Below are 13,819 nucleotides of genomic sequence, written 5' to 3'. Positions count from 1 at the left end.
AGCCATAGACAATTTTGTTTTATCATCTATTGCTGTCATCAGGTGATCGGGATTGTGAGCTAAAAATCCTGAATTTGGGATAAAACGCAAATAAATCTTAACTAAAAATGTCAGGAAAAGATAGATTAGCGATTTTCCCTTCTCGGGGGTGAGTATTACTAGAATATAACTTTCTTTTACTTGAGAAACTCTTTATAAAATGTGTTAAAATGTTTTGGGTTGGGTTCAATTGGTTCATGGATTATTTTCTGGTTCTAGTGCTCAGATGTTGATGAAAGCTCGTTTGGCTGGAGCACAAAAAGGCCATGGACTCTTGAAGAAGAAGGCTGATGCCTTACAAGTCAGGTTTCGTATGATCCTGAGCAAAATTATTGAGGTAAGTTTAGCACCTTTTGGTATCTATGCTGATAGCAATAAATTGTATCATAATTTTTTTTCCATTATTGATCAAATTAAATAATAATTTTGACATTATATACTCACAATGAATTTTGCCTATACAATGTATTTTGTTTTTGGAATAAATAAATGAGCAAATATTACTCTAGAATATAAGTTCTTAATTAATTGTTACGAGAAAAACTATGAATATACTTATATAGAAACAGTAGCCTTGGAAATTTCTAAAAAATCTTCGAATCTGAGGTAATCCTTATAATTATATTTACAGACAAAAACCCTTATGGGTGAAGTGATGAAAGAAGCTGCGTTTTCACTGGCCGAAGCTAAGTTTACGACTGGTGACTTCAATCAAGTGGTGCTACAGAATGTCACCAAGGCTCAGATCAAGATCCGCTCCAAAAAGGACAATGTTGCTGGTATGTGCTTTGTTCTGTACTTAAAAGGAAATTTTCTTTCGTCTTCTACTTCTTCTTTGTGTTTAGACAATAGTAATTGTGATTTTAAATGGGTAATTAATTTATTAGCGTGACATTTTCTAACACTACACTTTTTTTGAGATTCTTTATTCTAATCCTTGTTAATCAAACAAAAAAGAAATTAATTTTGTTAATTAATAACAAGTAAAAGAAGATGAATGAGACAGTAAAAACAATATTCTTCATTGCCAATTACAGGTGTGACACTCCCAATCTTCGAGTCGTACCAGGATGGCTCAGACACATACGAACTGGCCGGATTGGCCCGTGGTGGTCAACAACTGGCCAAGCTGAAGAAGAACTTCCAGAGTGCTGTCAAACTGCTAGTAGAGCTGGCTTCTTTGCAGACCTCATTCGTGACCCTGGATGAGGTCATCAAGATCACCAACAGGCGTGTGAATGCTATTGAGCACGGTAAGATAAGCATAACTTATCAAAATGTTTTTAGAGTTCAGCAGAGTAGAATTTATTCTTTAGATTTATGAATCTAAATATACCTAGCCAAAATAGATTTTATTCGTTACGTTTGCATTGCAAATAAAAAAGCGATTGTAGTATTTTAAAGACAAAGTAATTCTAGTTTTGTTTTATAATTTGGTGCATCAATTGCAAGAAATTATTCGATGTGAAAAAATTTTTCGGTGCGAATTTTTTTTTAACTGTACAGGAGAGCAAAAAACGACATAGTGCCTGAAGAATGGAGTATTCTGTATACTTAGCTAAATTTTTGACTGTGTGATGTTTGCCCCTTTGAGATGTAGGCGACGAATTATGTCACTATACGTGGAGTGGTATTCTTCTTTTTGGTTAGCAATAAATTAATCGAGAGGTCTCTGGTTTAATGCCAATTGACTACTATCATGAGGAACAAACAAGTGATTGCAAAACTGTAAAGCAGTCAGGCTACTGCAGTATCTCATGAGTGATGTAAGCGATGCTAATTTGGCGGCTTTCTGTCGACGATCCCAGATATCGATTCCAAAGCAACATGGTTCATAATGTACAGTCACGGAATGAAAAGGTTCGTCAGTTTTCAAATTGATTCCTTCAACGAATCACGAGCACATATTACCTTTTGAAACTATGTTACAAAATAATCTCGAGTTGGAGAAAATAATCTTTAACTGTTCATCAGTAAAGTTCAAAATTATTCAGATCAAAGTTGTTTGACGATTTAACTTGTCAAGAAGATTATTATGATTGATAAACTAAAACCTTCTTGTTGGTTCAACCTGCCATTATCTATTAAATAAAAAAAACTACATTTTGTAACATTGCACTGATGGGATAGAAAAATAAACAAGCAAAACCTTATTCGTTAGCAAACGTCATATTTATTTAAATGTTAGCAGCACTGTTTCTTGCACGGTTATGTTGGCAGCTTTGACTCTTACAGTACCTAGTGCAAGCGAAAACCGACACTAAGGTGACGAACCTTTTCATTCCGTGACTGTACTTAACTACTAGACTAAAGAATGCAGACTGCTTTTAGTTTTATCTTGGGCTAAGTTTTTATGCAGTAATAAAATTATTCTTATTCTCATCTAGGTTTGTATTTGGAAGATTTTTTTGTTGTGACACAGGATTTTTGTGTGTATCTTTTACAAATACCTGTTTATCGTTTGCAGTGATCATCCCACGACTGGAGCGCACCCTAGCGTACATCATCTCCGAGCTTGACGAGCTGGAGCGTGAGGAGTTCTACCGGCTGAAGAAGATCCAGGACAAGAAGAAGATCATCAAGGATAAGGCAGAAGCTGTAAGTTGCATGTCGCTTATCATTGATCTACTTATTTCCATTGGTTTCAGAATTAATGTGAGCCCCGATTACGGTAACTTTTAACGTCTACAATCCAGACGCGTTTCTGATTCTGCAATACGATTGGTCAAAACAGCTGACGTACGCTGTTGAACGACCAATCGTATCGCAGAATCGAGAAGCGTGTCTGGATTGTTGACGTTAAAAATTACCGTAATCGGGGCTCTGTTCTATTCATTTGGGGTATACTGACATTGGGCTCGATTCTGAGATTGTAATCTCTGAAATAAAGCTCAGTTTCTTCTTCTTTAGAGATTGGAGAGTAGACAATATCTATGACTTTTCAAACTTTACATAAAGAAACATGTTGATATTGTGTTAGAAGAATAGGAATGACTTCATTAATTCTTGGAATTGGGCCCTTTGATTAACTTTTAGATACTTTCGCTTGAAACATTATTATAACTTTAACATTGTGGACGTGAAGCAATTAATCTGTTACCTCTACTCTACAGACAAAATATTACTTATTTACAGATTATTATATTTAACCTGGGTTCTTTCTATTTTATGTCTTCCACAGCTGGCTAAGTTTATTATGCATGATTGATAACTTTTATAAGTTTGCATTGTTTTAAATAGATTAGATTAGAATCATAATTCTGCATTTTTTATTGCGTTTATTTCGCCAACTTAACAGGATTGAAGATCTCGGAAGCACTCACACACGAGCCTAAATAAATTAGTTCCAGTTAAAAATATTGAGGCGATATTTCATAACACATTCATGTCACTAATGCGTAGCTTCGTTATAAAACGTGTCGTGACAAAAATAATAATCCAACACAGACACTGGCTGCGAAAAAAGGAACTATGGCCAAAAGGTATAAACCAATGCCCTAAAACATTAAATAAAAAACCAAAAAGTACAAATAAAAAAAAAGAAGCGCGCATATCTATGAGATGAAAATCAGCTGATAGAAACGGAAGACTTGGCTGTACGGCAATGCCTTTGCCTTTTTATAAAAAAAAAATCGAGCCAAAAAAGAAAATGCTGACCGGCCATTGTTGTGGTTTGCAGAAAAAAGCCGCCCTCCGGCTGGCTGAGAGTGACGTGCGCGGTATAGCCAACCTCCTCGATGAGGGTGACGAGGACCTGCTGTTCTAGGCCGCTCGTGCGGTGTCGTGGTAGGTACTGCCCGGCCGGTGCACTTGTGATTTGGGAGTTTTGGCGGGTTTTATCGGCGTAGTAGGTTTTGGTAGCATTTAGAATTTAGCGTTCTTGAAATGTAATATTTGGTTATTAAAGATTGCCATTATTTTTAAAATCTGTACTCGGTAACTAGGTACCATTACCGAGAATTAAATTACATTTATTTTGCTATCAATAAAAATCTAATAAAAACTAAAAAATATGTTGATAGTGTTGCCCCTCTGGACTCCATACCTAATTTCAATATTTTTTATTTGAAATAGTGTAGCCCAGTGACAGACTTGATAGCTTTAATTGGCGCCCTTGTGGTAAGAATCTAAAAATAAATTTTCCTTTTGATTTAGCAGTTTAAAATTTAAAGTTAGTAGACAAACATTCTTTAATTGGACAATAAACGGTGTTTTTCACGAAAACTGTAAGTTGAAGTTTTTCTCGAGAACTCTAGCCCTACATAAATTATATGTCAGAAAAATGTCTTTTAAACCTGAGGATAGCCGTATAGAATCGCCATTATTTCACAATCACAAGGCACGGCCGGGTAGTTTAAGCAGACCAACGCTTTCAGAGCCCAGCTCTGCCTCACTCGACCACTCGCCTCAATTTGCCTCAATCTGCCTCAATCTTGTGTCGTCACGTCGCACCTACATCCCTCTCTCTCTCTCATTCGTCATCAGGTTTCACCAAAACTGATCATTCGCATCGTTCATTTTGGGTTTCTGGTTTTTCTGTCTCTGGTTGAGGATGTCGTGTCTAATTCATTTTACTAAAACTTCAGTTTTTTACTAATTAATTAATTATCCACAGGTTTGTTATTATTATCACGTTGTTTTGTTTCGTTTGAAATAATAAGACTAGGCGCAGGCCACCGATTTTTAGTTGGCCGATAGTTGTGCCCGATTTTAAATTGTATGAAGAATCGGCCAAATCAAATCGGTGTAATGAGCACACTTCCATACATGCCCATACTGATAAACTACCCGACTAAACTATCGACCGACGAAAAATCCGATGGTCTGCGCCTAGGCTAAGGGTTTATGAAAACACGACTTGTTGTTACTCTTATTGTTGTATTTACGAATGGTTTTATTACAATGCTAATTATTTTTAGTGTTTAATCAATGTTGAATTATCTTGTGTTGTGAGACTGTGGTTATGTGCCCACATAAAGTACATTTTTAAGTAAAAACAACTAAATTAACGTTATAATTTGAATTCATGTGACTGAATTGGATTTTTGTGTACGACTAAAGCATCGATTGGTTTTAGCTTGCGAGCTTACGGTTGAAAATTACATGTCGGGTGCAAAGACTTCTAAGTTCTACTCTAAGACTAGCTGTTCAGAATAAATAAAAAAACGGAGCGTGAATTTGACCGTTACCAAAACAATTTTAAATCGTGCAACAAACTGCACCTAAAGACAACATTTTGACAACTAATCTTTGCGGACCTTGCGTGCCCCGTGCGGCATATCGACTATATACATTTTTGGTACTTATCAAATCTAAGGCCCAGAACAGACGGTGAAACGCAACTGCAACGAAACTGCAACTTTCTGATGATTCTGATAAATGAAACTGAAACTGAAAGTTTCAAACTGGTCGCGTCATGTGTGGTCTCTCAACGGACGCTATGGCAGAAACTTAGATGCAACTCAAAAGTAACTAGCAGTTGCAGTTTCGTTTCACCGTCTGTTCTGGGCCTAAGTGAGCGATATCTTAGTTCAAAACAGCCTGTCTAGCAGCACATAAAAGCCTTTGCTCGGGTGCCACAAATTAACCTACAGATACCATTGATAAAAATGTTAATTGCAGAGAAAAGCCGCACTGAAGGCCGCCGGAATCGACCAAAGCGACTCTTCCAATCTTCTCGATGACACCGAGAACGACATCCTGTTCTAGACCCCATATAGTTCACAAATATTCTTTAGTAGACGTGCAGTCAAGTTCCTTCATAACACGCGATGTAGGTCAAGTGTGAAAAAATCGTCGTAACAACGTATGTGAACGAGTACGTTGGCAACTGCACTGTAAGGTCAATGTAGAGTTTTAAGGATATTAAAGGATATTATGCCTCTAATGTATTAAATTGTTATCAACGAATGTTGCAGTTGAGTGTGACAGACTTTTCTTGAGTGTTTAACCCCCAATATTTTCGGTCTCGAAAAATGGCTTAATGAATTTGAGATCCAATTAGTTTACTTAACCACTTGACTGCACGAACGTAGGTATACAGTGTTCAGTAACGTTGTAAATACTGTATTGTTGTCAATGTTAAAGTGTTAAATCGCGCTTGGATATTTAACTTTTCTCTGTATAACGTTTGAAGTGCAATGGTATTATTAACTAAGTATTTTCAATGGACGATGTCCTCGCTTAGGTATGAAAGCATTCCATCATATTTCGTTCTTCAATAGGCGGTAATAGATGAATTCATAGCGCTTTATGATGCATAAGTTCTGAATAAGTACACCCAAAATGTTATAGTTTTTTTGAAATGTTGTTTGGTATATAACTATATATTTTAAGTAAGCAATCATGTAAATACAAGTTTGTGAAGCGAAATATTAAAAATATTATTATAACTATTGAATCGTTGTTTGATTTAAAAAATATCGTAGTTACCCGATTATAACCCAGAGGTAAAAGTTCTTAGCAATATCGATTCTTTCGGTAAGCCCCAAGAATGGTTTTGGTTTTAAATATTGTTTTGTCTCTACACTACACACACATACATAAGTAGGTAACTATGTCACTCACAAGATTCACAAACAACAACAAAATGTACTAGGAAAGTAGACTTCTGTAAAGCTAGGAAGTGACTTTTTCCAGACAAACTGCATTAAAAATCTAGAATATTTCAACTGAAAGAACCTACCATTGACAGCATTGATAGGCGTGAATTAGAAGCGCAGGATCCACGAACGAAGTAACGCAGTTAAGACAACTAAATTGACCTCAATTCCGTCCTAACACTTCTAACTTGGCTAAGTGGTGGAAATAAAAACATGTAAAAGCTCACTGAGCTAAGCTAAATTGGTGAAAGATTCTTCCCATTACCACGTAATTAAATCTAGCATTAGCCAGTATCAATTCGTGGTGCGTTGTCTTACCAATAATTAACTATTACAGCAATTAAGATTATAAAATATTTCACCTAGCTAACACGTTTACAGACTGTGAGAGATAATGCCTCGAAAACTAATCGAATGATTATGAGAAATGCATGGTCTTCCAAGTTCCATGTTAAAATAATCATTACCTTCGTTCGTCAAATCCAGATCTGGCGAGTAATTAAAAAAGTATCCTCGTCCTTTCTAAATTATCGAATCGATATGCGTGTGAGTGTGATAACGCCACAAATAAAACATCACAATCGTTTCATACGGACTAGAAATGATAAGACTCCAATACGCTTGTACTTATATTTTAGGGATAACAATCTTACGGTCTTACAAACACAGACGGCCTCGTTTTGAACATCAACGTATTTTCGAGGATAGGTAATATTTTTTGCCGCGTTTTTCCAGTAGGCCGAAATCTACTGCGCATCGTAGCATGGCGCCTATGGACTTGCCAGTCCGGTCGGGGTCGTCGACGACTTTGTAGTGTTTCTTTAGGAAGTTGATCACTCGTCGGGATGTGAGGCCTTGGTGGGAGGGGATCTTGTGGAAGGCCCAGAGCACGATGGCCGCAGGGATGGAACGCCGAAGGCCTACTTTAATCCTGTTGTAGGTCCTCCTACTCTTGAGGGTCGTGGCGGAGCAGTAGCTCTCGCACGTGCCCTCGCTACTGGGCGAACGGCATCTCCCATGTTTCATCTTACCGCGGGCCCGCTTAGCAAAAAGTCGGCGTATTCATCGGTACGTTGCTGTTGCTCTTTTTATTTTGAATTTTTGGAATAACTGTTGCTTTCGGTGAGTGACAATTTTGACTTGTTTTCTAAAAGTTGTTGGCTTAGCATGTGTCAGCTGTCATAGGTCACAAACTTCGTGAAGAAAGCGAAGAAATAGACAATGATCATAAAATGTCTATCGCAAAACTTTATTCAAATAAATATTTCAGCAATATCTCAGCTTGAGACAGTGATGCTATTTGAATGAGGTGCCGATAACTCATCAGCTGAATTCATCTGGCCAATTTCCCTCCAGTCGACCGCTCGTCGGATAGGTCGCCCGACATATCGATCAGTGGGTAGTGTTGAGCCGAGTAGTATTTTCTATCGAGGGAGCTTTGTAAAAACTTTTTACCCTAAATGAAATTTAATACGCCTAAATTCGTAGAGGTATGGAAATTATTTTTCAGCCAGTTGCCCAGCTAACAGAGACCTGAGACCTTTCGTTCATTATTATGGGACTGTGTTTGAGTCAAGCAAGTTACATCTCAGAATCTAAGTAGGTACATTAGTAGGTGCTATGGCAAATAAATCACTTACCATTTAGGCGACCTACTTAGATGTCTTTCTCTATCTTTCAAAGCTGCACTTAAGCAATTTATCCATACAGTAACTTAAAATTATAGGTACCTATGTTTCACTTAGATCGAATAAGCTCTACCCTCAGATCATAGAAGGGACCCTTCTATGATCTGAGGCTCTACCTAAATAGAAAACACCGCTGAAAAGTCGAGTAAAGTAAGCAACAAGGGCATCCCTGCCTCGGCTGGGGTGAATTATTGCATCTTCATTTACTATGACGTGGGGTGTATTCTGCGAGATCAATGTAGAACACGCTTGGTGAGTATCTACCATTGGTATTGCATTTATCATTTAGTTACTGGCTGTTAATGCAGAATATTGTTTTTTTTTGTTGATAAGCTTTAGAGTAGGCGCACGCCGTTGATTTTTAGTTGGCCGATAGTGTCCGATTTTAATTTGTATGAAAAATCGGCCAAATTGATCGGCGTAGTGTGCGCACTCCCATACATGCCCATACTGATCAACTGCCCGGCTAAACTATATCGGCCGACGAAAAATCAACGGTGTGCGCCTACTCTTAAATTCCGTTCTCACAGGTTTTACAGCTTTAATAGGTCCCACTGTTATACGAGTAAAAGCAAAAGTACTTAACTATCTGTTCGTTGTGTTTTTAGTTTAGGGCTGATTTTTCAATCGCCGGATAACTTAATTGAAGATTATTCTTGAACTTAAATGTTCAATGGCACATTGACAATATTATTATTGAAAAATCAGCCCTTGTACCTACTAATCGCGGACAAACTACAGTTTTACAGCAGGTAAAACTGAGAACCTCTTTTTTAAAAGTCATAAGTAATGAGTCCTGCTAATAGGCTTTTATTTATTTGTTTTATGATATAACTTTATATTAATGAGCGCAGAAGTTTGTGTCTGTTCCATCAGACAGTGATGCTAGTGCGGTAGTGCCTCACCCCAATAACTTCGTAACTAATTAAAGTTTTTAAAACTTAGCGAACGAAGTCGCCAGCACTCGCAAGTATTTAAATTACAATCAGTACACACATTGGCCTTCCAGTTTATTATTCTAGCAGGAATTCGGGCATATTACACGTTCCCGCCCAAACTGGCGTCCAGACCGCAATCGATCGCAGCTCGCTCGCTATGGGCAAATAGAATCACAGCCAAACCGAGTTGTTTAAACGCTGTCGAAAGGTTCCACTTTCTGCTTTGTGATGGATAAAGGTGGACTTTATAACTGAAAACTGAATATTAGCTGAAATGTACCTATCTGCAATGTTTTTTCTTTATCACAAAAGGTGGTTTGGGACTAACATTGGTCATTTAGTTAGGATATTTACTCCCAAGGGATACTCAGGTAACTTGATTTGAACCGAGTTGTTTAAACGCTGTCGATAGGTTCCACTTTCTGCTTTGTGATAGATAAAGGTGGACTTTATGACTGAAAGCTGAAAAGTATCTGCAATGCAAATGTTTTTTCTTTATCACAAAAGGTGGTTTACGATTAGCATTGGTCATTCAGTTAGGATACTCACTTAGGTAACTTCATTTGAACTGAGTTGCTTAAACGCTGTTGAAGGGTTTATCCACTTATTCTGCCTTTCTGTATATTAGCTGAAATATATCGAAATAGAATAGGTAGCTATGTTTTTTTCACAAAAGGTGGTTTGCAACTAGCATTGATCATTCAGTTGAGTTGGGATACTTACCTAGGTAGGTAACTTCATTTAATTTTGAACCGAGTTGTTTAAACTCGGCTGTCCTCCGGCATATGATGAAGGTAGTCTTTGTTGAAATAGGTATTAGCTGAAACGTATCCGGCTTGAGAGGCTATAATATGGAATTGTTTTAACTTATTTTTTTATCACAAAAATGATTTCATGACCAGAATTTTCAATTGGTAATGTGTCTAACTGAAATCGATGCGCTAACGCAGTTACCTACGTAAAGTTTCCACGTTTTACACTTTATATTATAAAATAGAAAAGGTGAACTTTATCTAGGTCATTTGATTGAAATACTTACCTACTTGTAGAAATGATAGCGTGCAGCGATGGTGGCAGAATTGTTTATTAACGGTATACTGCCTGTATTAACTAGATGCTATCCTATTTACAACTGATTTCAGTTAACTTTACATGCCGTCTCGTCCGTAGTATACTAGATCTTTCTATGTCTATTTTGATAAAAAAGACTTCTTGCAATATGATACCTACCTAAAGCGGTAATAGCAAGGGGTTTCGCGAGGAAATGACGTCCGATCAAACTGAAAGTTTCTCGATTGGAGACTGCGCGCTTATAAAAGCTTCAAAGCTTGCAACTTTAGAGCGAATAAAAGTCTTCATTTTGTTTTTATACCTACCTATAAAATTACTATTCCTTGTGGTTATAAATCTTTAACATATTTTACGTAACCAAAATAATTTCATTACCTACATGTTGGTGGTACTTACTATACTTACCAAAATCATGGTAGGAAATAAACCTCTCAAAAAATTCTCTCATCGCAAACCTAGGGACGCTTTTTACCCGACTGCATCAGAAGGAGGGTTCTGTTTTTCAATTGTAGTAGTCCAGCTTTGAACTAAAAATTCATCAAAATTAGAAGAACTATGTTACCTACTTATGTAGGCTTACTAACGTTGCCTAATACGTACGGAATATATACGTCCAGAAGATACACATAAAATCATAATGGTGTTTGCTCATGCTTCTATCTCCATCGCCATGAAATGAGTCAAAAAATAAGAAAGTTTAATACATCGGTAACATTCCGCGTAGTTAAATCTATTCGAAAATATTACACACCATCATTCAAAGTTTGTCGAGGCGAGCCTGTAATGTGGCGTGTAAATATTCATAAGGGCACAATGTAGGAAAGTTTAGAAAGCCCAGGTATTTTTACCAAATAGCTCATCTTTTGTTTTCTCTACTCCATTGTAAGTAGAGATGATAGAGAGCCTGCCAATCCTTTTCTCTCTATTCCTAATAGATTAATTTGTTTAAAAAAATTGGTTTTTAGAACTTTAGTTACTAGTTCAATTAGGTATTTCAGGTTGAAGAAAGCCCCTAATATCCAAAGAAAGTAGAAAATGAACAAAGTGATTTATACATTGTAAGATTTTTCGCTTTTTCAATATCAAAACTCTGAGGACATAAAAAAACCTCATGTGTGTTGTAGGTATATCATGTGTTTTATATTATAGAATGGCCCTACTGATTCTGGCTGCGTTCATGTTGCATCACCACACACGCTCTGATCGCAGATCATGGAATATGTCTAATTTCCTTGAATTTATATCGCCCCTGCCTCCCAGTTACTGGTAAATATAAATAGGATTTAGCCCCTACATGTAACGTAATACTTATAAACGAGTATTAACTAATAAACCTTTGGGAATGGCTGAGATTCTCGGAAAAATCACTAGGCTTTTTGTACATTTTATTTTGGCTTTTATTAGATCAACATTTTTTCCGAGTGTGAAGATGTTTGAAGCTCCTTTCATGATTTTTCTTTGATTTCATTACTCGCAAACAAGTTGAAATAAGTTGTTTTCGATTTAACTTACAATCCATCGAATTTAAATAATTTCTTCAAAATGCCGCCATGCCATTAATTTAAGGGCCTGTTAAGTTCTAGGGTTTATTAAATATTTCCTACCGCACTGCACGTAATCTACATGCGAATTTCTATGTATAATAACGCTTATAAATTACTGTTTCGACGTTGATTTCATTCTCGATTTGTGATGCATGCCAGGGGCCTATTCTAAAAAACTGCTACGAGTACACTGATCTACTTTAACGCTGTCTCTCTCACTTGTGCCAGCATTAAGTTCGCATTTTATGAGTAAGTATTAGAGATAAAAAACGAAAACGGGTTGGCTAAATAACTTGGTTTAGTATTTACGCGAAAACTCGGTTTATGAACGGCAAAAGATCACGTCTGGAAATCACGTCAGATTTGATTTCATGACTATTCAGCCCAGGATGTAACTGAAAAGAACGATTACTAATAATCGAGTAAGTACTCTCTAATTTGAGTATCTCTAGTTAAATCGTGCAGAATAGTGGCCCCAGCTGAGCCATTCATCCTGCTACATCGAGCGCGACCAATGACATGCAGTCCAGTCTTCTGCACATACTTTATTATTTATCAGGCCGCCTGTGGCCCATATAGGTACAAACAACGGCGCATCAAGCGACACACTAGCATCTTATGTAAGTTGTAATAGGTGTTATTTTGCAATAAAAATGTGTGGCGTTGCTTGTCTGGGTTGCCATTCGCCACGGAAATACTTAGTACTCCTCGGAAACTGGATATTAATTCTAATATTATGTTACCCACTGTTATTATTCCCGTGTAAGATGTAAGTAGCGTAATGACACTGGTCGGAAACAGCTTTCTAATACAAGCTTTTATTTAGATTTAGGTAGGTAGAGTTAATCAAAACTTACAAGGCGGTTTTGAGTTTGACTCACTTTCCAGGGATTTGTAATACAAATATTGCAATATCATTTAGGAAAATTTTGAATCTTTCGCATTATAATTTTCATACGCAATGGTAGGTACATGTAGTTGTAAACGAATTGCTATGTAATTTATTCGCATTATTTTCGAAATCAGTTCTATCTAATGGTCGAAAGATATCTACATCTATTTAATGATGGAGCCAAATAGAAAAGAGTTGCTCAATAATACTTAAAGTATCTTTATGCCCGTTTTCACCATCAATCCCTATTTTTTAAGTTATCCCTATGAAAACAAAATGCCTGTTATCTGTTACCATAGGGGTCACATAAAAATTAGGGATTGATGGTGGAAATTGGCATAAGTTATCTACTTTAGGTTTTTAAACCTGAATAAGATGAACTACTATGGAATTCAAAAATATTTGCATGAACATAAAACTTTTCTTCTTTTATTATTTGTGCCATAGTTTGACCTATTTTCGTCAATTTTATTTCCACGCATTGGCAGAGCTTTAAGCTTTCGAGTAATTTCAAGCTTGGGCTAGCTCAAGCTCAGCTTAAGCTTAATGAGGCTGACTTAATAAGCTTGTTAAATGTTAATGAGCCGATGATGACCTTTTGCGTCACATCAGGTGATACGCATGACATTTCACTTAAAAAAAAACCTTTGTCTCTATATGCTTGGGAATGAGTTTTGTTTACAGTTTTAGGTTACTGTGTAGAACCGACTTCAAGCTGAAAGTTTCATTAGAAGCGCTAATATTAGTTTTTTTTGTAAAAGTATTTACTTTGTCTTCTAGATACGAGTAGGTTTTTGCACATAGTACTCATCATTGGTGTCGATCTAGACTGTACAAATTGATATTCCCAAACTAAGGAGCGGTTTCAATTTGTACTGTCTAGAATCTAGTCAATATGACAATAAAGTTTTTAAACAGCAATTAAATTCTATGATTTTCAGATCTTAAACTCATACCTAGATAAAATATGCCTTGGAGTTAGTAGGCAATTAATGTTAACTACCTACCTAATTTCAAAGAAAATATGAAAATAGAGTCAGTAGTA

General features: G+C 36.6%; 1 protein-coding gene across 2 annotated transcripts; it reads left to right on the top strand.

The window, feature by feature from the left end:
* The first annotated feature begins 20 nt into the window (after nucleotides 1-20).
* On the top strand, nucleotides 21-6,439 carry LOC135077995 (V-type proton ATPase subunit D). Of its 2 annotated transcripts, XM_063972536.1 has the most exons (7): nucleotides 21-148; nucleotides 259-376; nucleotides 671-818; nucleotides 1,077-1,292; nucleotides 2,507-2,637; nucleotides 3,719-3,825; nucleotides 5,662-6,439. In XM_063972536.1, the coding sequence occupies exons 1-6, from the start codon at nucleotides 108-110 to the stop codon at nucleotides 3,803-3,805; spliced, it is 741 nt and encodes a 246-aa protein (XP_063828606.1). In that variant the 5' UTR covers nucleotides 21-107; the 3' UTR covers nucleotides 3,806-3,825; nucleotides 5,662-6,439. The 2 variants fall into 2 exon arrangements, with proteins under 2 accessions (XP_063828606.1, XP_063828607.1); XM_063972537.1 differs by lacking the exon at nucleotides 3,719-3,825.
* The last annotated feature ends 7,380 nt before the right edge of the window (nucleotides 6,440-13,819 follow it).

This window comes from Ostrinia nubilalis, chromosome 14 (genome assembly GCF_963855985.1).
Source record: "Ostrinia nubilalis chromosome 14, ilOstNubi1.1, whole genome shotgun sequence".
In the NCBI taxonomy this organism is placed as follows: domain Eukaryota; kingdom Metazoa; phylum Arthropoda; class Insecta; order Lepidoptera; family Crambidae; genus Ostrinia; species Ostrinia nubilalis.
This window is presented reverse-complemented; position numbering and strand designations above follow the sequence as displayed.

What these genes read in the sequence shown, in the direction of transcription:
- LOC135077995 (XM_063972537.1), top strand. Translation starts at nt 108, where the DNA reads ATGTCAGGAAAAGATAGATTAGCGATTTTCCCTTCTCGGGG. An exon ending in TCCTGAGCAAAATTATTGAG is followed by an intron (nt 377 to 670) that starts GTAAGTTTAGCA and finishes TTATATTTACAG; the next exon opens with ACAAAAACCCTTATGGGTGA. An exon ending in TCAAGGATAAGGCAGAAGCT is followed by an intron (nt 2,638 to 5,661) that starts GTAAGTTGCATG and finishes TGTTAATTGCAG; the next exon opens with AGAAAAGCCGCACTGAAGGC.